Source organism: Diorhabda carinulata, chromosome 12, assembly GCF_026250575.1.
Source record: "Diorhabda carinulata isolate Delta chromosome 12, icDioCari1.1, whole genome shotgun sequence".
Lineage (NCBI taxonomy): Eukaryota > Metazoa > Arthropoda > Insecta > Coleoptera > Chrysomelidae > Diorhabda > Diorhabda carinulata.
Genome location: NC_079471.1, coordinates 2,650,112 through 2,676,886, shown reverse-complemented (window position 1 = coordinate 2,676,886; position 26,775 = coordinate 2,650,112). Strand labels below are relative to the sequence as shown.

The 26,775-nt window shown below is 28.2% G+C and overlaps 4 protein-coding genes across 5 annotated transcripts; 1 reads left to right on the top strand and 3 right to left on the bottom strand.

Moving 5' to 3' along the window:
• Positions 1 to 1,930: 1,930 nt before the first annotated feature.
• LOC130900000 (centrosomal protein 43-like) lies at positions 1,931 to 6,482 on the top strand. The gene is made up of 4 exons (XM_057810284.1): positions 1,931 to 2,157; positions 2,602 to 2,649; positions 2,709 to 3,084; positions 4,396 to 6,482. The coding sequence occupies exons 1-4, from the start codon at positions 2,077 to 2,079 to the stop codon at positions 5,088 to 5,090; spliced, it is 1,200 nt and encodes a 399-aa protein (XP_057666267.1). The 5' UTR covers positions 1,931 to 2,076; the 3' UTR covers positions 5,091 to 6,482.
• A 105-nt stretch (positions 6,483 to 6,587) lies between these two features.
• On the bottom strand, positions 6,588 to 7,946 carry LOC130900001 (mitochondrial import inner membrane translocase subunit Tim13). Its single transcript, XM_057810285.1, has 3 exons — positions 7,750 to 7,946; positions 7,624 to 7,692; positions 6,588 to 6,729 (listed from the first exon to the last, which is right to left on the bottom strand). Exons 1-3 carry the CDS (start codon positions 7,846 to 7,848, stop codon positions 6,631 to 6,633), a joined length of 267 nt encoding a protein of 88 aa, XP_057666268.1. The 5' UTR covers positions 7,849 to 7,946; the 3' UTR covers positions 6,588 to 6,630.
• Positions 7,947 to 8,038: 92 nt separating this feature from the next.
• Positions 8,039 to 10,834, bottom strand: LOC130899914 (uncharacterized). Its single transcript, XM_057810096.1, has 4 exons — positions 10,554 to 10,834; positions 9,613 to 9,797; positions 9,141 to 9,246; positions 8,039 to 8,770 (listed from the first exon to the last, which is right to left on the bottom strand). The coding sequence occupies exons 1-4, from the start codon at positions 10,807 to 10,809 to the stop codon at positions 8,229 to 8,231; spliced, it is 1,089 nt and encodes a 362-aa protein (XP_057666079.1). The 5' UTR covers positions 10,810 to 10,834; the 3' UTR covers positions 8,039 to 8,228.
• Positions 10,835 to 20,632: 9,798 nt separating this feature from the next.
• LOC130899895 (caspase-3-like) lies at positions 20,633 to 25,683 on the bottom strand. Of its 2 annotated transcripts, none has more exons than XM_057810067.1 (5): positions 25,462 to 25,683; positions 24,368 to 24,616; positions 23,840 to 24,012; positions 23,213 to 23,345; positions 20,633 to 21,052 (listed from the first exon to the last, which is right to left on the bottom strand). In XM_057810067.1, the coding sequence occupies exons 1-5, from the start codon at positions 25,574 to 25,576 to the stop codon at positions 20,709 to 20,711; spliced, it is 1,014 nt and encodes a 337-aa protein (XP_057666050.1). In that variant the 5' UTR covers positions 25,577 to 25,683; the 3' UTR covers positions 20,633 to 20,708. The 2 variants fall into 2 exon arrangements, with proteins under 2 accessions (XP_057666050.1, XP_057666051.1); XM_057810068.1 differs by having other exon boundaries at positions 24,368 to 24,532; positions 25,462 to 25,626.
• Between the last annotated feature and the right edge of the window lie 1,092 nt (positions 25,684 to 26,775).

The following is a 26,775-nucleotide window of genomic DNA, read 5'->3' as shown; positions in this document are numbered from 1 at the left end:
AAAATCATGAACCATTGGAGCAACTTCAGTAATTTATTTAGTGTAAGTATTTAAGATTCAATTAAATGAATTTATTCTTCATTTAGATCAGCGATTTGGGTCACAGTAGCGCCACACCTGTTATTGGACCAGGAGGTATTGGTTTTAATTACGTTGAAGTTACAATCACTCCTGGATTCTTGGAGTCCTTACATTACCATATTCAGATTTACACCTCACAATAATACAAATACATATTATTATGTGGATAGTTATTGTCTTTATTAAATTTTTTTTATAATTAGTTTTTTTTAATCCTACAACTACAATTTTACTGAAACATTATAACCTATTAGAGTTCATTGAAAAGAAACAAACAAATCTAATACAACTCAAAATTTGTTTGTAATTATGTTTAAATCAAATAAATAATTTCATTTGAAAAGTATATTCTCTTAAGTTCCATCAATGTGTTGATTTATTCAGGGTGCATAATCGGCTGTGATGAGCAGGGGCGGATCAAGGATATACATTTGGCACCACCCAGGGGTCAAGGGGTACGGAAGATTTTAATGCAAAAACACTCTTTTTAGCCCTATTTTAGTAATTAGTTGAGAATTTTTTTTTAAAACTTCATAACATATTTAAACGAAACTTTAAATTTAACGTTTCCATTAAATTGAGTCGCGCGTTTCATAATAGACATTTAGACTAAATTTTTCAAATTTGAATTTGAACTTTAAGGTAGTCAGAAAGTGCTAGTTAGAAGGGGATTATGAAACCGACGGTTAATGCTATAAATTCTAGTTCTTAAAGTTCAATCTAGTAAATAATTTGATACCCCCACTGTAAGATAATTTTCTGTGCTCCCTAGATCCACCAGTGATAATGAGTCAAGGGCTTCGTTGCAAAAATTTCGTTCATTTGTATTAGCAGAACAAATTATATAGTATTCTAAAATATATCTAACGGGTGTTTCAAATTAGAACTGTTTCAATGGAATCTCTAAAACAGAAAGAGAATCAATTAGACTCGACTGTTATTAGGAATATCACATTTTTAAGTACATAATTAGTAGTTCTTCCAAATAATAGATGGCACAACTCGATTCAACGTTAATGTTGTAGTAGGCTTTTATACACTGGTGTATGAAATATTTTTAATGACACTCCTAATTTATCTACTTTGTTTATTATTAGTAATAGCAAAATGAAAATTATTGAAATCAATTAAACTCAACTGTGATTAGGAATCACATTTCTAGTGCATAATTAGTAGTTTTTCCAAATAATAGATGGCATAACTCGATTCAAGGTTAATATTGTAGTGGGACTTTCATACACTGGCGTACGAAATATTTTGAAGTATACTTCTAACTTATCTACTTCGTTTACTATTAGTAACAGCAGAATGAAAATAATAGATGGCACAACTCGATTTAAGATTAATTTTGTAGTAGGACTTTTATATATTTCCACACACCTTCTACAGGATGCTAACTTTTCAAAATATATTACTTGTAATCTTCGTATTGTTTACAAAAAGAATATTTTCAACCACATTATTCAAATGTATGGATAATGGCATTGTTTCAACTACGTAATGCTGATGGATAAAATCTTATTAAAATACTAAAAGAATTTTTTCTTTGCAAAGAAAAATCTACTACTATGAACTATATTGCTTCATCTGTTAATAAATCATGCAAATTCTTTTTTGTAAAGTCTCTACTCTAAAATCTCTACTGATTCATAACAGCTATAAGTCACTGATATTTTTTCAGAAATTTTCAAACTCAATTATATTCGAATTTTTATAAAACTCATAGTAGGATGAGTTCAATGGACCATTTTATGATTATTTCTTTCCATTCCTCTATAAATACTTGGTTTTTATTGAGGAATTTACACCACTTCTAAAATTTGTTACGAAAAAATCGAAGTACATCACTAGTACTTCTTGTCAAATTTCAAATTGTCAATTTGTCTTATAAACGTGAACTTTGTTTGGAATAAAACAAAAAGTATTTTGGTCATTTATTAACTAAAAACTTTTATTATCACTTACATATGCTTATTGTAAATATTATCAATCACAATGTCAGTAGAAGAAGAAATAGAATTGAAGGATTTAGTTGCCCAAACTTTAAAATTCAACGGAACACTAGCCAAAATAAAGGTATCCAAATTATATTAGTTTACTCTTTTTATAAATAGGACGTAATACACATATTAACATAACGTTATTCCACTGAATTTTATAATTCGCCTAAATTTACACTGTTTATCGTTTTTATTTAAATGGATACATGTATTATGACCTTAATTGGAAAACTTTGGCTAACAAGAACACTATCGAGTTTTTGACTAAAATAAATAGCTTTGAGACGATCAAATACTTTTGAATCGTGGAATCAACGTAAAGTATATGTTAAGGAAAAAAATATCTACAGTTATTCATGCCCTAGCTTTAAACTGTTCAAAGTAATATTTAACAAAGGGAAAATTGTAATATTCATTTAATTTGTTTTGTCTAAATATAATTAAAGCTTAAAACAATATTAAATAAGCTTATATAGTTATATATTTGTTTTGGAAACAGAAAAGTTATCTTGTGTTTTAGGCTCAATTACGTGCTAGTCTTTTTCTTGCCTTGGATGAAGATGAAAAGGTAGGTTATGAAACTTGATACATACTGATTAATAATGCATTGAAGGATATTTATTTCAGATTAGTTCACAAACACCTTTGCTAAATAACAAAATCAAAACTTTTATGGAAACAACAGAGGGCAAATCTATGTTTTACATAGTCCACGAATTCCTGGAATTTTTTAATTTAAGTTTTACATTAGCTGTATATGAACCTGAGTCGTATTTAGATTGCGATTGTCAAAAAGAGGAAAAACAAAGAATTGCGCAACAGTTTGGATTAGAAAATATTGAAGATAATAGTGAACCACTCTTATATCAGATTTTGAAAATTGCTCAAAAATCAAAAAGGACATTGGAAATTAATCTCAATGTGAATGGAAACCATGAAGAAAAATCTGATAGTCTACAAAGTGAATCAGATAGTATCTCTGTACCAGAAAATATTTGCTCAGGTATGTTAAATTAATGAGCATTTTGTACATTTTTCTAGCTATCTTTGGATCATCTCTTGTAAACAATTTTCCCAAGGTAATCAAGCTGGCTTAACTGTTTAATTTTGTTCTCTCTTCCTGTGTAAATACTTCTGGTTTGTCTGGTCAGCCCCAATTTTTGTCTTTTGAAGGAAATTAACTGACTAGAAGTGCTCAATACATAGGAAAAAGTTTTTTATATCAAGAATGTCCTAATTGTTCTGTTTACTTCCCATATTAAGTTTTTTTTCTTTTTCTTGTTGAATTTTCATATTTCCTGTTACTACTGATATTGTGGCTTAGTGTTTATTTTTAAATTAGGTTCAGTTTGAGTGAATACGTGAAAATTTAATGAAAATATTTCCTTGTGCATAATTGTTAAAGTTTGTTCTAAGTCAATATAAGGTATCTTCATATCAATATTTTGATCATATTTTTCTATGCATCTTTGGTTTGCTTTATAAACCCTTTTTTTGGATTTTATACAATACCTTCTTATGTTTTCCAATGATCTTTGTTGTATTTTGAATTATCTCAAATTTTAAATGTATTTTCGGTATTATTAGTCTTTGCTCCTATACTTATCAAAGGCAGGCTTGGTTTCAAGGGAGTCATGACCCCCTTGTCAAACAGACTTACTTTCAGGAAAAATTTTAGGAAAGCTTCAAAGCTTTGATACAGTTTAAGATTAGTACAGAAATTGAAGAACAACAACTAAGCAGAAGCTTAGAAAGTTTTAATCACAGTTTTACTTTCTTTTTTTTGATATTAATTCATGAACCTCCCCCCAAAATGGGAAGCTAAAACCGGCATAATAAATAAAAGTAAATTGTGCTTTATTTTTATACTATGTACTTTTTTTTCTCGCCTAACTTCTTCAGTTGCAAAAAAAGGTGGCAACCCAACCAATTCAGTTTTTCGAAACAACTTTTACTAATTTTTTTCACGTTTTTCCATAATTAACCTCTAATCTGTATTTTTCAATAGCCAATTTTGGTCGATATTCCTGTTTTCTTTTCTTCATCTGATTTTTTTATGATTATCTTTTGGTGACATTTCATTTTCTACACTTTCTACTTGATCTTCCATATTATTATTTGACCTTTATTTCTATAATTATCGAAGGTTTGTCTATTTTTTTCTCATAACTCAATGTTTGTCTTGAAATCTTTGTGTCCTCAAAACATCTTTACCCTAGTTAATGGTTATATTTTGAATTTTCTTTTTATTTTGCCTTTTATCTGCTATATTAGTCTTTTATTATCACTGAACAAGCTTTAATTATTTTTTTAGGTAGTATTAGTAAAGAAAATATCAAAATCCCTTTACAAATAACAAACGGACAGACAATTGAGGATCTAAATAAAACATTTGATGTGTCTAGTCCAATAATAAATTCAAAATCTATTATTAAACCTAATAACGACAATAATAACTCCCAATATGTACGAACTGAACTTCCCAAAACCTCAAATAGTAGAAGACAAAATGATGATACTTATGATGAAACAAGTTCCTTGCAAGAAGATACAGATTCAATGCATCAAGAAAAAGTTCCTGAAGTCCAAATAAACGGTTTAGAAGAGACTGAAATCAAAGAAAAACTTACTGACAAAATTAAACTATCTCCTCCAAAGTCTGAAAAATCCAAATCAAAAAATAACTTGAGTTCACTGGCAGATCTCCCTCCGCTCAATAAACCCAAAGTTAATGATATTCTACCGTCTTTATATAACAAAGATTTTAAAGATAATTCAAATATACGCGAGACGGATAAACTATTTGATATAGATGATGAATATGAAGAAGATTTTATGTATAGCGGTGATGATTTATCTCTTAAATCGGATCATAGCAACATTAGTTTGTTAAAAGAACTACAACAAACGAACCAGATGAGTAACAGCAATGAAATAACTACACCATTAAATAGGAAAGAAACAAAAATTCCACAAAAGATTGCAGGAAGTTCACAAAAAAATAAATAGTTTAAATTAAATGTTCAATGACAATGAGAATATACCCCAGTTGCACATTTTGAATTGGACCAGAATGTTTTGGTGTAAATGGAAAATTGTTAAGCATTATTTATTGGCTCTAATGTTTTATACTACGAGGAATAAAATTATAAGTGAATATTTACTACACAAATCTTTTGATTCATAAATTTTGAATACTTGCATGGTGAAAAAATGTCTGTTATTTGATTTTGTACTTTTTATTACACCCTTATTTGTCTAATAATCTAATGGACAGAACTTTTATAACTATCAAACGCTCTATTTTCGTCAATATTTATTTATTATTACAACTTAATCATAGTTGTTAGCTGATTCTAAATTTCTGGAATAATTTTTTCATTATTTTTACATCTTTACATGGTTTTAACTATGTTTGCTGCACTATTTCTTCAACTATTCATTGCTGTGCCATGAAATATTTTTACATGATAAATACAGATGTCCAGAAACTTTCTTTTTAACATAATAGCTCTAACCTTATTTTTTACTATCAGAAAGATTCTCTTAATGAAACTAACGCTCTTTAAAGATGATATTGTTTAGTCTATTATTTAAAAATATCTCATAGGACAAGCTTGCTTATTATGAAACACTTTTTTTATAGCTGTCTCAAATGTTCAATACAGAAGAGGCAATAGTTGGTAGAAAATTTGTGATCCACTAACTAGAATAAAGTTTGTTTGTGTTTATTTGGAAATATACTTTAAAAACTGAATAAATCATCTTTGGAAGTGCTAGTTTCCGTTTGGACTTGAAATCGCATTTCCATTAAAATAGTGTCATAAGTCAAAAAATTAGAAAATCTCTTTTATCGTACCATCAGTTCTAGAACATTTAATCTCAAATAATGTCATGTAAATAGTTAGTACTGCGGTAATATTGTCAGGTTTTGAGTTATCAGAAAAGTGGAAAACGAAGTTAAGATTTCATTTCAAATGACTATTACTTGATAATTTGTTTTTTTCCCTTATGACACTATTCGAGTATTTATAGTTTACATTTGAGAGGAAAGTTTCTATTAATGATGTGCCATAGTGCTCTTACCTTCTTCAAAATTCATTTTATATCCTTTTACGTTGATTAACTTTTGTTATCAATCAATTTTTCCAAATTGTTTTTTTATAATGGTTTAGTTAGGTTTAGGTATTGGGTTGATGAAATTTTCAAGCTCATTTCTTCACACGCCTAGGTTTCTATAAGTAATATCTTACATTCCTCTTAATGAGAATATCTTAAGTTAATTTATTATATACTTAGTGTAATGTTTTTGTACTTACTTTGTTTTTACATTATTTAAAAATTGTGCCTTATAAAGTTGTGATTTTCTTAGGACTAATAGATAAAAAGTTGAAAAAAAAACAGCGTGTAGTTTTATTTTTATTCCTACATTTTTGAATGCCGATGATCCAAGTAAAATAAAATAAAACTAAAAAAATTTCTACTACTACTAATGAACTTCAGAAATTTTTTTACTAACAATAATTTATTTTCTAATATTCACAATTATTTACATATTTCCTCTTTCTCTTTGGATCCTCATACTATAAGCCTTTGATACCAAATTCCAAGAATCCATATACCTATCCATACACATGGCTACACATTTCTGAAAAAAAAAACAGATTCAACTGAAAATACCACACACAGATTATTCAAGTTTTTAGTTTATCTAGAAATACACTGTAATACAGCTAAAAGTGATGTAGCAGTAGTAATGAAAGCAAATGCTCAATGGGTTGGACAGCAAAGACCAAGGAATTTGATCAAAGCTTTTTAAAAAATGATTTTCAATAGACAAAATGGATGCAAAAAATAAGCATAACAAGGCAAAGTTATAAAACTGTGTAGAAATAGTGATACAAATAGTATCCAAAAAGTTCTGCATATGACAGTGATATTGATCCATTTTATATAAAGGAGAAAACAGTTTTAACAACTGGAAAGTAGAATAAACAGTGGGACTGAGTGGCAAATTAAAGATATGGAGTCTTAGAAGTTCTAGCAATTTTGAACAAATTTTAGCCATTACAATTTTATAAATGAAGAACACACAAAGAGATATATATAATATTCATATGACATATGACAAAATAATTAATATTCATTGAATATTAATTATTTTGTTGATAAGAGTTTGGTAGTTTAGGTCCCAAATAAGAGAGGCATATTCAAGTTTAAGAAAAACAAATGCATTAAAAAGTAAATAGAGTTTTTAGTACAAAACCAGGATTTCTAAAGAGAGAAGCCCAAAATATAGATACAAAATATATCTTAAAATTTCCGTAATTGATAGAAAAATTCATAATTTAGTTACATTTATACCTAACAGCAGATTGAAATTATATCTAAACAATATATTTTATTATATTAACAATATTTTGATAGAGACTGGAGTTAAATATAAAATTAGATGATTTTTTTATACAAAAAATACGTTATTCATGAATAAAGATCTAAAATCACGATTATATTTCTAATTATATTAAAACTGACAACTCACTTGCTCTGAACTATCCAATGATGTTCCGGGCTTTGAAATACACTTTTTAAAGCACTTTTCAGTCATTTTCTGAAAATACAAATACGATACTATTATGAAAACTTCAATGTTGTAAAATTCACTTACTGTAAGAAGTTCTTGGGCATTGGCTACTGCAATTTGTTGTTTAACATTATCCATGAGTTCATCTTTTTGTGCACCCGTTAACGACGAGAGACTATCCATTTTTTTAAATTGTTTTATTTGATAACACAGGTATTTAAATTAAAAATGTGACAAAATTGAGGTTAGAGGCGTACCATGTGCCAAACGTCAAACTTACATTACATACATCGATTTATTCCTCTCAAACAATGGCTCGATTTTTTGTTGTGATCGATTAATTTTCGAAAAAGGAATAAATAAATCATATATCAATATTTATAAATAAGTTTATTAATTGATTTTCTCACAATTTACAAATATGAGTTGTTATTTCAGTTCAATTTATTTACAAAAGTGATTATGGAGACAATACAAAAATTTTGTAAACCCTAAAATTAAATTTCATTCAGATAAATAAAGTAATATTTTGATTATTGATCTAATATAATTTCAACACTTTTTTATGGTTTCCAAATCGGTTTCTTATTTTCATTTTTCTTTTTGGTGCTTGATCGGGAACCTTCGGGTTCAGTTTGTGACATTAATCTTGTTCTTTGATAATTCGTACCACTGTAACCTCTAGATTGTACTGAAGAAGTAATCGACTTATGTCCTGTCGACATGCTACTACTGCTAGTATCACTAGGAGCTTTTGTTGTATCTTTAGAAGATACTACTGGTTCAGCAAAGACTTCTTCGTCTTTTTGTTTCTTTCCTAACCTAAAACTGTCAAGTATGGAAGACTTCTTCTTTTTTTCCATGTGTTTAATTGCTGTTTTTTTCAAGTTATCTATTTGTGATCTAATATCTTCCTGATGTTTTTCTATTATACGATAATTTCCTCTAGAATTACTGAAACTGGGAGTGAAATAGAAATTTCTGGTTAATGTAGATATTACGAGCGGCGTGTCCTCATCTACACAACTAGCCAGAGTGACAATGTTTTCCGTTTCTCCGTATTCTTTGATGTTCTCGCAAAATTGATATACGAAATCAGTCGCTCCTTAAACAAAATTTTTTAACTTCAATTATTGAAATGATGATAAAAATCAATCATAAATACTAAGTAAAGGAATTTGTCCCAAAGGTAGTATTAAAAATGAAATAACTATTAACAGTATATAAGAGAATTAGTCCGGGAGGTAGCGATGAAAATGAAATGAATAAGATGTTATCTCAATAGTTTACGACTAAAAAGTGCTGTTCAAATAGCGGGTGTAGGTTGTTTTTACAACTTTTATAGTCACTCACACCCAACGCGGGTATGACAGATGACAATTGATTTTCTTCGTTTCAATCCATCGGCATAAAATGTTATTATATCTCCCGGACTAAAATTGACAGTCTTGATACAATTATTTGACTTTAATTACCTTCTGATTTGTTACATATAACCAAAATATCCGCCTCCGCTGGGGTGTCGTATCCCTTATGTATCAATCTCCCATCAGTTTGTATGAGTGTTGGCGTAACTATGAGCTAAAAATCGAAAATAGCTTTGTTCGCGAGTCAAATTCCGAATCAGTTTAGAGCCGATCGCAAACGCACTTTCAAAATTTCTTGAACACTCTTGAAAGTGCGCTCGAGTCCGGTTTCTAAACTGACCCGCGAACGAAGCTAATAGAATCGTTCCCACCCATCATTGGTATGGTGATGATTCTGCGCACTAGGACAGTTACCGTTATACGAACGATAGTTCGGAAACAACACAGTAATAGGGTTATAATCAAAAGGGAAATGCGATCAGTTGACGAGTTGTTGAATCTATAATAATCTGTTGATTATATTAATATATATATATATATGACCAAAAAAAAGCAACAGTTAATATCTACGGATACTTACATCAAAAATGAATATTTTCGGTTTATTCTTCAGCTGAAGACATGAGTTCGAGTTAAAACCTAACCAAATATTGTGGATCGCTATACGATTTTCAGGTATATCGCTCTCAAAATAACTATATTTTGTTACATTACCAGAAAAGAAAAGAATTAGTCCAGCTACATCGTTGTTACAACTTTTGGCAACTGAAAATATCAATCATAATTACCGGGAGAAGTCAATAAGTTTAAGACAATTTAAGATTTATCCCGGGTACCAAAATAGGTATTGATCTTTTTCCATCTATTTATTTGGAAACAAAAAATAGTCGATCGGAGATCGGAGATAATAGAGTGGATGAGGGAGCGATTCGTAGCCTAATTCATAAATATTTTCAACGGTTTTTCTTAACCAAATATTCGTAGAATGCACCTAATAAGTTGGTACTAGAGTTTGGCTGCTCTATTTTCTCTAATTTAATGTAGTAGATCTGTAGTACGTCGACGGTTATGAAACGGTGGAAAACCTCGTCCCTATAGAGATTAAACAACGACAAACTTTATGTGTGAAGTTGTTTGTGATTGTGACCTAGACCTAGACCTCAATGATCATTTCACAGCGATATCACTGAGCCATGACTTCCACATAGTCTCATAGCTCCAAACTACCATCCACCAACTTTAAATTATGATGTTGTTTATTGTCTCGTGGTAAAGATTCTAACGTTCGGCATCAAAATACAAAATTAACAATTAACTACAATAAGCAACATGTGTGCTGCAATATCTTGGGCTCGTAGTAGAAATAGATTTATAGGGATCGAAGAAACCAACTCCTTCACGTATCACCAAGATGGAGGTCGAGAAATATAGAAGAGGTCATTCCAAAGAGGTCACAACCCAAGTACTTTACTGCTGAATGTAAACGTGTGCAAAAAAATCTGTTATTCTTTAAAAACTTACTTTTTTCTAGCGCTTCCTTCAGATTATCTTTATCTAAGTTATACTTATTGGCAAATACGTATCCATAGTTTTCCATAGTTGTTAAAAATATTTTTTCACTGCTTTCATAAATCTCACCATTATTGGTGAATGTATATAGGAAAATTTTTTGGTTCGGTTCCGTAAAATGTTTGTATTCATCTGGTATCAATTCCGCAGAAGGTTTTATTTCAATGTCTTCTTCTATATAAGAAAGTCGATTAGCATTACTGCTCATGGCGTTGCTTTGTTAATTTTCAACTATTTTTGATTATATTGATCACAATAAATTCAGTATTCTGTTTATCGCTCCTTTAATCAGAAGATAAGATAAAAAAATCGAACTTCTACGAATTTATATATCGAAAAATTGGTAAAACATAAAATAAAATTCAAAATAATTGGTAGAATCCCCCAATTATTGATCTAAATTTTGAGGTAAAACTATTGTCTTCAAAACGGGATGAGCGTCAGCGATATTACTGAGTGAAATTAGGTGTTTCACCTAGGATAGCATGACGAAAAACTTAATAGTCTGATAAGCTTATTTCTGCTCCCTAGTAACATAAGACTGTGTAGTAGATATCACCTATTACTATAAGTTCTTCACGGGAAGAGACAAAGAAAAAATTCAAGATGAGCTAACCAGCGCAATGCGGTTTCCGAGGAGATGGCTCGATGACCATGGACCGATATGATCTTCTTGGAAGCAGGAGGAAAAATTTGACAATATCCAAGCGATAAAAATCGAGGAACTCTTCATCGAGACAAAAAAATCCATAAAATATTTAGGATTCACATTAGACTTGATAATGGAGAACTATCTGGAGACTACGCAGATAGAGGTCCACTTCAAAAGATTAACCAGGGTGGTACATACCGCTCAGTATCAAAACCAGCTGTATTATCCATTGCCGGACCATCCCAGTAGTTCTGTTAGCACTCAATTCCCGGGATTATCGTATAGATGATGATCATGAAAGAAGAGAGCTTGGACGACTTAGCTGAGTACACAAAGACAATTTTACGGACCAAGAAACGCGACAGTTTGGTTGATGATCCAATCACGTGAAGCAACAGCTAAAGAGATCACAGAACAACAAATGAACAGAGTAACCGCAAACCAAGCGAAGAACAGCCGTGGAATGCCAACGCGGGTCCAAGATGAAGAGATTTAGCTTGAAGAGAAAGCTCTTTACGAGCCGATTAATTATTTGAAGCACTCTATTTGTGCATTGTTGCAATTATTAATTCCTTATGAGACATACTAGTGGCAATAGATTGGTCGATGGTCCAATCACGTGAAGCAACAGCTAAAGAGATCACAGAACAACAAATGAACAGAGTAAACGCAAACCAAGCGAAGAACAGCCGTGGAATGCCAACGCGGGTCCAAGATGAAGAGATTTAGCTTGAAGAGAAAGCTCTTTACGAGCCGATTAATTATTTGAAGCATACTAGTGGTAATAAATGCATTGTACTTGATTAAATCTATAAAACTTTTTTCCCCGGTATTTTTTATTTATTCCTCATATATATTACGCATTGTTTTTAAGGGTACCTCTTTGGGTACACTTTTTTTAGCGTTTCGTTAATATAATCTATCTTATCAGACCCTCTTGAAACTGAACTATAATATGATTCAGTTAGTTTTTTTGTTGAGAGGCTCAAAAGGTGAAAGAAATAGCTCTAGATGTTTTCACTCAAGTTTGGCCTTTATGAAAATATTATTTGACATTGACAATTATCTAGTACTTCACGAAATAATAGTATTTTTATAATTATTAGATACATATCTTATGAGTAATTTAATGAAAAAAAAAGTGTTTCATTCTCCTCGCTATGTTTTCTAGACATCGGCATTGTTTGGCACTTCTTTTTAAAGCATAAATCTTGCATAAACAGAAATTCCTTCTCATCAAGGAATTATGTGAAGGCAGCATACGAGTTTCTAGGACTTGCTGATATTGATCTTATCTTGTGGCGTCTTGGACTCACTCTATATTAACCTTAGCTATATAGTTTTCTTGTAGGTATAGTTTATGATGTCTGCAACCCAAAGGATCTCTTGTGACTTCTTTTCTTGCAGTGACACTGGAAACTCTCAGTGTTTGCAGATGATCTACTCCACCTTTCAAAGCTTAGGATATAAAATTGATGTGACTGCTTCATTTTCTATATTTAATAAGCTCCCAGGCAGCTAGTCTGTTCGACTTAGATTATTCTATCTCATTTTCAAATGTTTTCTCTACTGTTTTGTAGCTGATTCCACAGAAGATTTCAGGTTATACAAAAAGTTTATCCACTCTTTCTTTAGCAATTCTTTTGGTTAGCTTTGGATCTTATGACGTTGGAAGATGGAAAAATGGCTGTTTTTCGTACTGATGTTTTGTTTTCAAATATTTGGTTAGGTATTTCATTTTTACCTGAGTGAAGGTGTTCTCGTTGAGAAAAATCCCTTCCTATTGAAATTAATTAAAAGTTAACGTGATTAAGATGTAAACGTACTAATATATATTAGAAACCCTTTCACAACTTTTTTCATAGATACATAAGTGAAATCTATTAATTTAAATCATATATTTTGTTTCATTATTAACTGTTTTATATAAAATTTCTCAATTATTGAAATTTTTCGTGATCTGCCAATCTATTTTCAAATTAGTAAGATATTTGTCATATATTTTGTTCCATTATTAACTGTTTTATATAAAATTTCTCGATTATTGAATATTTTTCGTGATCTGTGAATCTATTTTCAAATTAGTAAGATATTTGTCATATATTTTGTTCCATTATTAACTGTTTTATATAAAATTTCTCGATTATTGAATATTTTTCGTGATATGTGAATCTATTTTCAAATTAGTAAGATATTTCTCATATATTTTGTTCCAATATTAACTGTTTTATATAAAATTTCTCGATTATTGAATATTTTTCGTGATCTGTGAATCTATTTTCAAATTAGTAAGATATTTCTCATATATTTTGTTCCAATATTAACTGTTTTATATAAAATTTCTCGATTATTGAATATTTTTCGTGATCTGTGAATCTATTTTCAAATTAGTAAGATATTTCTCATATATTTTGTTCCAATATTAACTGTTTTATATAAAATTTCTCGATTATTGAATATTTTTCGTGATCTGTGAATCTATTTTCAAATTAGTAAGATATTTCTCATATATTTTGTTCCAATATTAACTGTTTTATATAAAATTTCTCGATTATTGAATATTTTTCGTGATCTGTGAATCTATTTTCAAATTAGTAAGATATTTCTCATATATTTTGTTCCAATATTAACTGTTTTATATAAAATTTCTCAATTATTGAATATTTTTCGTGATCTGCCAATCTATTTTCAAATTAGTAAGATATTTCTCATATATTTTGTTCCAATATTAACTGTTTTATATAAAATTTCTCGATTATTGAATATTTTTCGTGATCTGTGAATCTATTTTCAAATTAGTAAGATATTTCTCATATATTTTGTTCCAATATTAACTGTTTTATATAAAATTTCTCGATTATTGAATATTTTTCGTGATCTGTGAATCTATTTTCAAATTAGTAAGATATTTCTCATATATTTTGTTCCAATATTAACTGTTTTATATAAAATTTCTCAATTATTGAATATTTTTCGTGATCTGCCAATCTATTTTCAAATTAGTAAGATATTTCTCATATATTTTGTTCCAATATTAACTGTTTTATATAAAATTTCTCGATTATTGAATATTTTTCGTGATCTGTGAATCTAATTTCAAATTAGTAAGATATTTCTCATATATTTTGTTCCAATATTAACTGTTTTATATAAAATTTCTCGATTATTGAATATTTTTCGTGATCTGTGAATCTATTTTCAAATTAGTAAGATATTTGTCATATATTTTGTTCCATTATTAACTGTTTTATATAAAATTTCTCGATTATTGAATATTTTTCGTGATCTGCCAATCTATTTTCAAATTAGTAAGATATTTGTCATATATTTTGTTCCATTATTAACTGTTTTATATAAAATTTCTCAATTATTGAAATTTTTCGTGATCTGCCAATCTATTTTCAAATTAGTAAGATATTTGTCATATATTTTGTTCCATTATTAACTGTTTTATATAAAATTTCTCGATTATTGAATATTTTTCGTGATCTGTGAATCTATTTTCAAATTAGTAAGATATTTGTCATATATTTTGTTCCAATATTAACTGTTTTATATAAAATTTCTCGATTATTGAATATTTTTCGTGATCTGTGAATCTATTTTCAAATTAGTAAGATATTTGTCATATATTTTGTTCCATTATTAACTGTTTTATATAAAATTTCTCGATTATTGAATATTTTTCGTGATCTGTGAATCTATTTTCAAATTAGTAAGATATTTGTCATATATTTTGTTCCATTATTAACTGTTTTATATAAAATTTCTCAATTATTGAAATTTTTCGTGATCTGCCAATCTATTTTCAAATTAGTAAGATATTTGTCATATATTTTGTTCCATTATTAACTGTTTTATATAAAATTTCTCGATTATTGAATATTTTTCGTGATCTGTGAATCTATTTTCAAATTAGTAAGATATTTGTCATATATTTTGTTCCAATATTAACTGTTTTATATAAAATTTCTCGATTATTGAATATTTTTCGTGATCTGTGAATCTATTTTCAAATTAGTAAGATATTTGTCATATATTTTGTTCCATTATTAACTGTTTTATATAAAATTTCTCGATTATTGAATATTTTTCGTGATCTGTGAATCTATTTTCAAATTAGTAAGATATTTGTCATATATTTTGTTCCAATATTAACTGTTTTATATAAAATTTCTCGATTATTGAATATTTTTCGTGATCTGCCAATCTATTTTCAAATTAGTAAGATATTTGTCATATATTTTGTTCCAATATTAACTGTTTTATATAAAATTTCTCAATTATTGAATATTTTTCGTGATCTGTGAATCTATTTTCAAATTAGTAAGATATTTGTCATATATTTTGTTCCATTATTAACTGTTTTATATAAAATTTCTCGATTATTGAATATTTTTCGTGATCTGTGAATCTATTTTCAAATTAGTAAGATATTTGTCATATATTTTGTTCCACTATTAACTGTTTTATATAAAATTTCTCGATTACTGAATATTTTTCGTGATCTGTGAATCTATTTTCAAATTAGTAAGATATTTGTCATATATTTTGTTCCATTATTAACTGTTTTATATAAAATTTCTCGATTATTGAATATTTTTCGTGATCTGCCAATCTATTTTCAAATTAGTAAGATATTTGTCATATATTTTGTTCCATTATTAACTGTTTTATATAAAATTTCTCAATTATTGAAATTTTTCGTGATCTGCCAATCTATTTTCAAATTAGTAAGATATTTGTCATATATTTTGTTCCATTATTAACTGTTTTATATAAAATTTCTCGATTATTGAATATTTTTCGTGATCTGTGAATCTATTTTCAAATTAGTAAGATATTTGTCATATATTTTGTTCCAATATTAACTGTTTTATATAAAATTTCTCGATTATTGAATATTTTTCGTGATCTGTGAATCTATTTTCAAATTAGTAAGATATTTGTCATATATTTTGTTCCATTATTAACTGTTTTATATAAAATTTCTCGATTATTGAATATTTTTCGTGATCTGTGAATCTATTTTCAAATTAGTAAGATATTTGTCATATATTTTGTTCCAATATTAACTGTTTTATATAAAATTTCTCGATTATTGAATATTTTTCGTGATCTGCCAATCTATTTTCAAATTAGTAAGATATTTGTCATATATTTTGTTCCAATATTAACTGTTTTATATAAAATTTCTCAATTATTGAATATTTTTCGTGATCTGTGAATCTATTTTCAAATTAGTAAGATATTTGTCATATATTTTGTTCCATTATTAACTGTTTTATATAAAATTTCTCGATTATTGAATATTTTTCGTGATCTGTGAATCTATTTTCAAATTAGTAAGATATTTGTCATATATTTTGTTCCAATATTAACTGTTTTATATAAAATTTCTCGATTATTGAATATTTTTCGTGATCTGCCAATCTATTTTCAAATTAGTAAGATATTTGTCATATATTTTGTTCCAATATTAACTGTTTTATATAAAATTTCTCGATTATTGAATATTTTTCGTGATCTGCCAATCTATTTTCAAATTAGTAAGATATTTGTCATATATTTTGTTTCATTATTAACTGTTTTATATAAAATTTCTCGATTATTGGATATTTTTCGTGATCTGTGAATCTATTTTCAAATTAGTAAGATATTTGTCATATATTTTGTTCCACTATTAACTGTTTTATATAAAATTTCTCAATTATTGAATATTTTTCGTGATCTGTGAATCTATTTTCAAATTAGTAAGATATTTGTCATATATTTTGTTCCACTATTAACTGTTTTATATAAAATTTCTCGATTATTGGATATTTTTCGTGATCTGCCAATCTATTTTCAAATTAGTAAGATATTTGTCATATATTTTGTTTCATTATTAACTGTTTTATATAAAATTTCTCGATTATTGGATATTTTTCGTGATCTGCCAATCTATTTTCAAATTAGTAAGATATTTGTCATATATTTTGTTTCATTATTAACTGTTTTATATAAAATTTCTCGATTATTGGATATTTTTCGTGATCTGCCAATCTATTTTCAAATTAGTAAGATATTTGTGAAATATTTTGTTCCATTATTAACTGTTTTATATAAAATTTCTCAATTATTGAATATTTTTCGTGATCTGCCAATCTATTTTCAAATTAGTAAGATATTTGTCATATATTTTGTTCCACTATTAACTGTTTTATATAAAATTTCTCAATTATTGAATATTTTTCGTGATCTGCCAATCTATTTTCAAATTAGTAAGATATTTGTCATATATTTTGTTTCATTATTAACTGTTTTATATAAAATTTCTCGATTATTGGATATTTTTCGTGATCTGCCAATCTATTTTCAAATTAGTAAGATATTTGTCATATATTTTGTTCCACTATTAACTGTTTTATATAAAATTTCTCAATTATTGAATATTTTTCGTGATCTGTGAATCTATTTTCAAATTAGTAAGATATTTGTCATATATTTTGTTCCACTATTAACTGTTTTATATAAAATTTCTCAATTATTGAATATTTTTCGTGATCTGCCAATCTATTTTCAAATTAGTAAGATATTTGTCATATATTTTGTTTCATTATTAACTGTTTTATATAAAATTTCTCGATTATTGGATATTTTTCGTGATCTGCCAATCTATTTTCAAATTAGTAAGATATTTGTCATATATTTTGTTTCATTATTAACTGTTTTATATAAAATTTCTCGATTATTGGATATTTTTCGTGATCTGCCAATCTATTTTCAAATTAGTAAGATATTTGTGAAATATTTTGTTCCATTATTAACTGTTTTATATAAAATTTCTCAATTATTGAATATTTTTCGTGATCTGCCAATCTATTTTCAAATTAGTAAGATATTTGTCATATATTTTGTTCCACTATTAACTGTTTTATATAAAATTTCTCGATTATTGGATATTTTTCGTGATCTGCCAATCTATTTTCAAATTAGTAAGATATTTGTCATATATTTTGTTTCATTATTAACTGTTTTATATAAAATTTCTCGATTATTGGATATTTTTCGTGATCTGCCAATCTATTTTCAAATTAGTAAGATATTTGTCATATATTTTGTTCCACTATTAACTGTTTTATATAAAATTTCTCGATTATTGGATATTTTTCGTGATCTGCCAATCTATTTTCAAATTAGTAAGATATTTGTGAAATATTTTGTTCCATTATTAACTGTTTTATATAAAATTTCTCAATTATTGAATATTTTTCGTGATCTGCCAATCTATTTTCAAATTAGTAAGATATTTGTCATATATTTTGTTTCATTATTAACTGTTTTATATAAAATTTCTCGATTATTGGATATTTTTCGTGATCTGCCAATCTATTTTCAAATTAGTAAGATATTTGTCATATATTTTGTTTCATTATTAACTGTTTTATATAAAATTTCTCGATTATTGGATATTTTTCGTGATCTGCCAATCTATTTTCAAATTAGTAAGATATTTGTGAAATATTTTGTTCCATTATTAACTGTTTTATATAAAATTTCTCAATTATTGAATATTTTTCGTGATCTGCCAATCTATTTTCAAATTAGTAAGATATTTGTCATATATTTTGTTTCATTATTAACTGTTTTATATAAAATTTCTCGATTATTGGATATTTTTCGTGATCTGCCAATCTATTTTCAAATTAGTAAGATATTTGTGAAATATTTTGTTCCATTATTAACTGTTTTATATAAAATTTCTCGATTATTGGATATTTTTCGTGATCTGCCAATCTATTTTCAAATTAGTAAGATATTTGTCATATATTTTGTTCCACTATTAACTGTTTTATATAAAATTTCTCGATTATTGGATATTTTTCGTGATCTGCCAATCTATTTTCAAATTAGTAAGATATTTGTCATATATTTTGTTTCATTATTAACTGTTTTATATAAAATTTCTCGATTATTGGATATTTTTCGTGATCTGCCAATCTATTTTCAAATTAGTAAGATATTTGTCTTATATAAAAGGTATAATAATTATTACAAACAACCTTTAATAACTAAAATTTAAGAAATAAGGGCTGAAAGTTATAAAACGATATCATTAATTTTACTTTAAAATATTTTTTTTATACGTTTGTCGTTATTTTTATCATATAGATATTGTTTAAATGAACAAAGATTGCGAAATGTCAATAAATTGAATTTTAAAAAAGATTTTCGATACCAAATTTGATTATAATTATTAATAATGAGTCACGTTATTTCTATACGAATCCAAAAAAAATCATATCTGATAACTTTGATAAGATCAAATATTTCCTAGGAATTTATATACATAATGAAAATTTTATCAACATCATTTTTCACAACTATGAGTAGAACCTGTTATTAGTTGAAAATAAAGATTTTTTCTATGGAATCCTGAGATAAACATCGATTTAGATCTTCTGTTTTATTTCCTTTGTTTTATTCAAAATCAAAAAACCCTTTTATAGTAGGGACGTATTCATATTATTTCAACAACATCTACGATATTTATTGATAAAAATGTTAGATTATAAAGCAAAGCATGAAATAATATTCCCAGTAACCATTTTTTTCATTAATATCATTCTGATCGCAGAGGCCTCAACAATTATCAGTTTGCGTCCTCTTTATATAGACCTTCATTGAAATGGTTAACAAAACAAGTAAATATCTATAAAAATCAAATACTAGTTTACTTAATTTATATAGAAAAAGCTGTTTCGCGTCAGCTGCGATCAACCCTAACAAAAGTTCTACAATCGGATACAATCCTGCATGGAAAGCATTCAATATGCAACCTTCTGGTTTCTGACGAGTTACCAGAAACCAAATCATACATCAAATGCATGTCGGCATATTCAATAAAAAGTAAATTCTGCCGTAATGAAACTTTAAATAAAATGTGATAATTATTGATGACAGGCTTTGAAAACATCGACAGAAAACTGATATTAATAAATTAAGTAGCTTATTATTCTCTTTCAAGTTTTTCCTTATGCCAGTAATATGATAGTATGTAATACAAACGTTTATTTATTTATTCATAAGTTCTCCAAAATGTTTTATTATGTTTCAATAAGTGTTTTCAATGAATAATTACAATTTATGTTAATTTTCTTCAGAATGTCTCTTTATGGTATTCGTATGTACAACCATATAAAAATCTAAATATCTCCTAAACCATAAATTTTATCGAGTTAAACAAAGAGTACCTTTTCGTTAAAAAATCGATTGAAAAATCAATTTTTGCTGTCTTTAGAATGTACAGGTTGTCCCTGTGAAAGTTACGGATTGTTGTAATATATTTTTCATTATGGAATTTTTTAATATGCGGGATATAAATAAATAACATTAATTCTCAATGATAACTTTTATTATAATGAATAAAATGAAAGTAAACAATTATAAATATATATTTTATCACAAAATAATTATTTCAATTCTTTCTTCTTTTTACCATCGTCGTTCAATTTCTTGTTTATGTCTTTGAGCTCTTTTAATATCTGTTCGTTAGTTTCGATCACTCTTAAAAGCAAATCCCTATCTTTCGATACGTTAAGGTAAAATTTTTTTCTCAAAGTCGAAACAAACAGAGGCATTTGTTTGCTATCGATCGCCTTCTCCTTAATTGTGTGATAGTAATTACTAGCGACGCACTTTGACGTCCTTATAATCAGACTGACCACGTCGTCTCGTTTTCCATATATAGAAAAATTCTTACAAAGTTCTTGAATGAACCATGAACCTTGCAAAGAATTTCTAAACGATACGTTACCTGAAACATTTCCCAATATAAAATAATTATTTTTTCACTTCTACCGACAACTATTTATACTACTAACTCGCTTGTTAATTTGAAGCAGTTGTTGTTTAGTGACAATTTTGTGGATACAACTAAATTTACCGCAGTTTGATGACATAAACTACTGCTGGTTGGTTGAAAATAGAAATTTTATTTCTGCAAAGATTGTTTTCCATAATCCTCTCAAGATTTATTGTCCCTTCTCAAGGAACATCCTACCAAACCTACCGAATGGTTTGCAAAATACTTTATCCGGATGGATGAAGCAGTTCTTGCGAGACCTACTCGTGGTTTATGAGCAACGAGTTTGCTTGAAGTCGCTCAAAACTTCAATTCATCGGGACTCATTTCTTTGGAGAAGTACAAGCCTTTGGAATCAGCCACCAAGGTAAGTAATTCCCTAGTACTACAACTTGACACTTTTATGCTTGCTTTTTACATAAATAAATCCTTTCCACGCACCTTGCACATCAAAATTGTTTCACTAGGAGACCTCTCTTACGACAACAAAATTCGCTTCAACCGATTTGCTGGAGTTTAAAAGTTTTGAGAATTTTAATTCCCTTTGCAACATCTTATCTATGCGAAGCCGGATTTTCCGTTTTTCTGCGTTACAAATATCGTCCAAAAATCAACATATATTAAGAAAGAAAGAATAGCAGTGATTCCTCTCTTTAAAAAAATGTTTGGAGATCATCAAACTTACCAATCACATTGATTTTTTTTCTTCTATGTATTTTTGTGTGTTGGTGACACGAAATGAAAAAGTTTATGAACTTTAGACAAATTTCCAATTTTGTGTGAAATGTAGAATCAGTTTTGAAGCCAACCAATTTGGTTAGCAGACAGAATACCAATCCACTACACTACCATTTTTTGTTTGATGTATCTAAATGTTCACAAATATTTTTGTCATTTCTTTACCGTATTTCGTATTGGCAGATGTGAAAACTTCCGTTCAATATTATATAAAAAAACTTTTTAAATAGTAAATTTTAAGTAGTAAGTCAATTCCGAAGCTATTTAATAATAATTGGTTTTTAATTCCTAAGAACCAACGTGCTTATCATTGGTACCGTATATTTGATGTTATATTACTAAAGGCGGAGCTCCACACATATGTGTGCCACCGAATATGTGTGCATATATCTTTCCATTTAATTTAATTGTCTACGTACACGCCACGCCACGCCAACCGTCACGAGTATGCTTCTCTACTCGTCTTTGTATGCCAGTCTATGGAAAAGTTTCATCGCATTGGGTTAAAATCAAAGATTGACTCGAAATGCAACAAGAGTTGCGTCAATGTGATTTCCTATTTAATATACAAACAAATGTGTACACGATAATATCGGGATGTCGCGTGGCGTGGGGTGGCGTGTAGTGTTTCTAGACGCTTTCGAACTCAAGGCTACTTCTATGTATTTTTTGAGTTAGATGACACAAATTGACTTTTACCGTATTGGAAAAACGTTTCTTATTTTCAAATTAGGATCAACAATTAATAATAAATGTATTAAGATATGAAGAGGACCAGAGCTTGCAACGCTGCTCAATTTTGATTAATATTTTGTTCTTTACCGACTTTGATAGGAAATATACGTTTATACAACTCTATTAGACCAATTATTTCACGAGAAAACAACTTTTTTATCGTCCGAAATGGTCTAAAATGTTCTGAAAATGTATACAAGTACATTTGTAAGTAAATTTACTTGGTATCAATCCGTTTAAGCACGTGGCAGAGCATTATTTAGAAGAGCTGTTAAAAATTCCATTAAGAACAGATAGAAGAAGTCATCCTGAGCATTGAGGTTGTTTTTCTCTTAAAATCAAATTCAGATTATTTTGAATTTCAATGTACTTTGCAATTTTTTTTGCGAAATCAATTCTAGAAATTTTCTAGAAAATATGGTGTGGTCCAAGAGCTTTATCTGTGTGTGTAGTCACGAATATGATGGTGTTAAGACTTACAAAAATTATATTTCAATAAAAAAATCTTGTTTCCAAAAATAGAAAATTAGCAAATTAATTGTTGTTTGTTTTATGTCTTCTTTACTGACTTTTGTAGTATAAAATATGAATGATTTCGATGTTTTTAGGACAAGAATTATTAAAAAATCTTTATGTCACCTTCTACTGTAGAATATACTATCAACAAATCAGGATATAAGTTGTTTGCTTGGAAAGTACTTGGAGGTACAAGTGATGATGGTTTGAAGGAAGTACTAGCTCCGGTTGTTGACTTCCCTTCTCCTTTGCATGCCTAAAATAACATGAATTCATGTTACCAAAAAGAGAGTAAATGTTTAATTGGCTCTGCAATAACACGGTGAAACCTAATATCTATCAAAGTAGAACATAAATGGTTGAAAAAAGCTAACTACTCGACGTTTTTTGTAGAATCTTGAATAAAAAGAAAGTAATTTACGAAGGACACCAGGAAAACTACGATAAAAATAGTCCCAACCACTTGTATGTCGTGGAAACGAGAGGAAAATATTTTTTCAACTTCGAATCGCTATATCTCAGAAAATTTTATGTAGAAAATTACACGATCTACATTTTTTGTTAAAACTATTTTGCTCTACAAATAGAAGTGATATAAACTTTCCACAATCAATTTTATGATAATATTCTTAGTATTGAAATTAATTTTTAATCTACCCTCCAGTGCTAATTTAGTTCATCGATTTTTTTTCTTAGCTATGATATGATTCGCTAGTTCAGAGTAGTACTCAACAATGTCAAAGTAGTTACCTGGAAAACAAACATTTTTGGTTTGTTTTTCAAACTAGGATTTTCTTTAAACTTTCCCCAGATGTCGTGGGCGGCGATTGTTCCATCATAGGTATGCAATCTGTTATGCTCGCAACCATGAGATAGATAAAAAAATATTAAACTATTATAACCGCTAAAGTCTTCATCGGCAACTAAAATGATTAATAAATGAAAGAAAATCGATTTTTTTTTGAAATTATCTTCAGCAGTTGATATTTGATAAGAAGAAGTACAACCACCAGATTATTGTGCGTCGTAGTCGGTTAGGAATAGAGTCTACGGGGTTCACTCAATTAATAGTTGTAGTTACTAATTGTTCATGAAAAAGCAGTGCAGCATTGTCAAGTAAAGAAAGAAAACTTCAGATAAACAATGTAAAACGATCTGAACAACATGTTGGAGTTATGAACGCAAATTTTAGTAGATTTGTTTGCATATTTCGATGTTATACTTATTCTTAACAAATAGTAAGAATAAATTTACCTTATACTTTATTAGTCAACTTACTATTACTTATTCTATCATGTATCACTTCTGTTGTAGCATCTGGAAGTATATTTTTTTGATCAATATTAAAACCAAGTCTTTGAAAACATATAATTAGTTCGTTAACATCTCTTCGACTTCCTCTTCTTTGTTCTATTTCTTTGTCTAAGAAATTCTCTTGATTTACTATAAAAACCAAGCCCGCTTCATTTCCCGACCGACTGTACTCAAATTTGTCTGTTTTAAAGTGTTTACGTTCCACGAATGGTTCTAGTTTTCAAAACAAAAACATAGACTACTTTAGAACAGAAGAAAATCACTACGATTACATCATACGACGATGGTTGCAGAAGTACCTGGCACAACAAAGAAAACACAATAGATCGTGTACTCTCTAACATAAAAGTGGGATTTTTCAAGTAACTAGCGCCATCGCTAGGTCAAGCCAGGTACTTCTGGTACCAACCTCGTATATACAAGAAATAGTAAGAAGTATGAAATGAAATTTGCGGCGTAGAAACAAGGAGTGGTCAACCAGTCAGTTGCTACTATCTTATGTTGTTATTCAATTGATTATTCAGTACCTACACAACAAAGCACAAATTCCAAAAAAAACTGAGCTCATTTTAACTAGCAGCTCAGTTTAAATCTTCATGTTTCAGCTTAAGATTAAACAGTTTCATTATTTTTAATAAACCTTGTATATTGACACCATTTAAAGTGTTTTATAGGCTAAGAAAGTACGGGTTTGCATTTTCTAATATTCATTACACGATTTATTAATTTCTGTTAAGACTATGAACATCTTTTTAGTGGAAGCTGCGTAAAAATTAATATTTATTCTAGCAAAAAAGATTTATTACCTAATACGTTTTCAAAATTAAAAAAAACTTGAGATGATGCAAGAAATTGCATCATTGTCGCAAAATAATATTATTGAAATATTTATTTACAACTCCTAGTCAAAAAATAGCAGTTTTCGTAGTCATTACTGACTGTAAATGGCTTTCAAACAAATTATAATTAGTAATAAAACGTATGAAAAAATATTAAAAGAAGGAATAATTGAAAACAATTTATATAAAATTCTATCTAAATATAATATACACACGTACCTTGAAAATAATTCAAAATTGTTGATACTTTTGGTGGAATAACAGATATTGACGATTTTCTAGTAAAATTTTGCCGCTTTACTTGATTAGGAACCGCATCAGTTTGTGTTGTCATTTTATTACAAACGAAGTTACTGTCATCTTCGAACTAACTGACTAAACTATTCACAATTTTCTTCGAAAAGATACCATATCTTATCTAATCAAATTAATAACATGAAATATACTGCGATTAAAGGACAATGATTGGGGCCACTTTTTATAGCATTTAGATTCAATTTATCTGTGATTTACAATGGCTCTTCGGTTATCGGCATTAATCGAAATACACATAACTAGCAAATAATGCTAAAATGCTACCAAGTAGATATATAGCATTTTTCTTTTTATTATCGATTCATTTGCGTTAGAAAATTTGTAAGTTTGAAAATAATTTATAGATTGAAATCGCCATTTTGTTATTTTATTATTCAAATGCCCGGTATATCGTAGATAAAGGCGATCAGCTGATAGTTGTGTTGTTTATAGTCGGTTTTTTGAATCATAATTTTAATCAGGTTTGCGATTTCTACACTTTTCTGCATTTTAGATAATAATAATTATTCAAACACTTAAAATCTATTACACAACTAAATTAAGGTCAAAAATCAGTAAAAAAAATTACGCATGAAACTAAAGTGATAAACTGATCATAATCTCGATCTGGGTTACGATCCGCAATCAGCTGATAAGTTAAATATACCGGATCATAGATTGAGTATACATCGTATAAGTATAAGTATACATCGTATAAGTTAAATCAATGCTCGTGTATTAGGGAAAATTACATTATAAACATTGATTTTAGTCTTCGGTGTTGCCAGTTTCAGTTTTGTCTTTGTCAAGACCATAGAATTCGAAAAGATCGTATATTTACAAAGTGTAAACAAAATCGATACTCGTGTATTAGAGGAAATTACATTTTAAACGTGTGGTATCATTTGTAAGATTTAGATTTATCAAAATCAGTCGAAATATGTCAAAATTTCTGGTTTCTAGTTATTATTATCAGCATCATATCGGATCATAGATTGACAAAACATCGTATGAGTAAATCAATACTCAGCTAACAGGGGAAATGACATTATAAGCGTTGGCAGCCGTGTGTTATTAGTTTTCGTTGTTGCCAGTTTTAGTTTTGTCAAGATCATAGAATTCGAAAAGATCCTATATTTACAAAGTGTAAACAAAGTAGTATCATTTACAAGATTTACAAGATTCAGTTTTGTCATCATCAGTCGAAATATGTCAGAATTTCCGGTTTCTAGTTTTTAT

Coding starts and splice junctions, on each gene's coding strand:
- LOC130900001 (XM_057810285.1), bottom strand. CDS start 7,848: ATGGATAGTCTCTCGTCGTTAACGGGTGCACAAAAAGATGAACTCATG. Junction 7,693..7,749: donor ATGCCCAAGAACTTCTTACA/GTAAGTGAATTT, acceptor TTGTATTTTCAG/AAAATGACTGAAAAGTGCTT. Junction 6,730..7,623: donor CATTGGATAGTTCAGAGCAA/GTGAGTTGTCAG, acceptor TTTTTTTTTCAG/AAATGTGTAGCCATGTGTAT.
- LOC130900000 (XM_057810284.1), top strand. CDS start 2,077: ATGTCAGTAGAAGAAGAAATAGAATTGAAGGATTTAGTTGCCCAAACT. Junction 2,158..2,601: donor GAACACTAGCCAAAATAAAG/GTATCCAAATTA, acceptor CTTGTGTTTTAG/GCTCAATTACGTGCTAGTCT. Junction 3,085..4,395: donor ACCAGAAAATATTTGCTCAG/GTATGTTAAATT, acceptor TTATTTTTTTAG/GTAGTATTAGTAAAGAAAAT.
- LOC130899914 (XM_057810096.1), bottom strand. CDS start 10,809: ATGAGCAGTAATGCTAATCGACTTTCTTATATAGAAGAAGACATTGAA. Junction 9,798..10,553: donor GAAGGAAGCGCTAGAAAAAA/GTAAGTTTTTAA, acceptor TGATATTTTCAG/TTGCCAAAAGTTGTAACAAC. Junction 9,247..9,612: donor CGAAAATATTCATTTTTGAT/GTAAGTATCCGT, acceptor TTCGATTTTTAG/CTCATAGTTACGCCAACACT.
- LOC130899895 (XM_057810067.1), bottom strand. CDS start 25,576: ATGACAACACAAACTGATGCGGTTCCTAATCAAGTAAAGCGGCAAAAT. Junction 23,346..23,839: donor CAAAAATGTTTGTTTTCCAG/GTAACTACTTTG, acceptor ATGTTATTTTAG/GCATGCAAAGGAGAAGGGAA. Junction 21,053..23,212: donor AGTATATTCTACAGTAGAAG/GTGACATAAAGA, acceptor GAAATGTTTCAG/GTAACGTATCGTTTAGAAAT.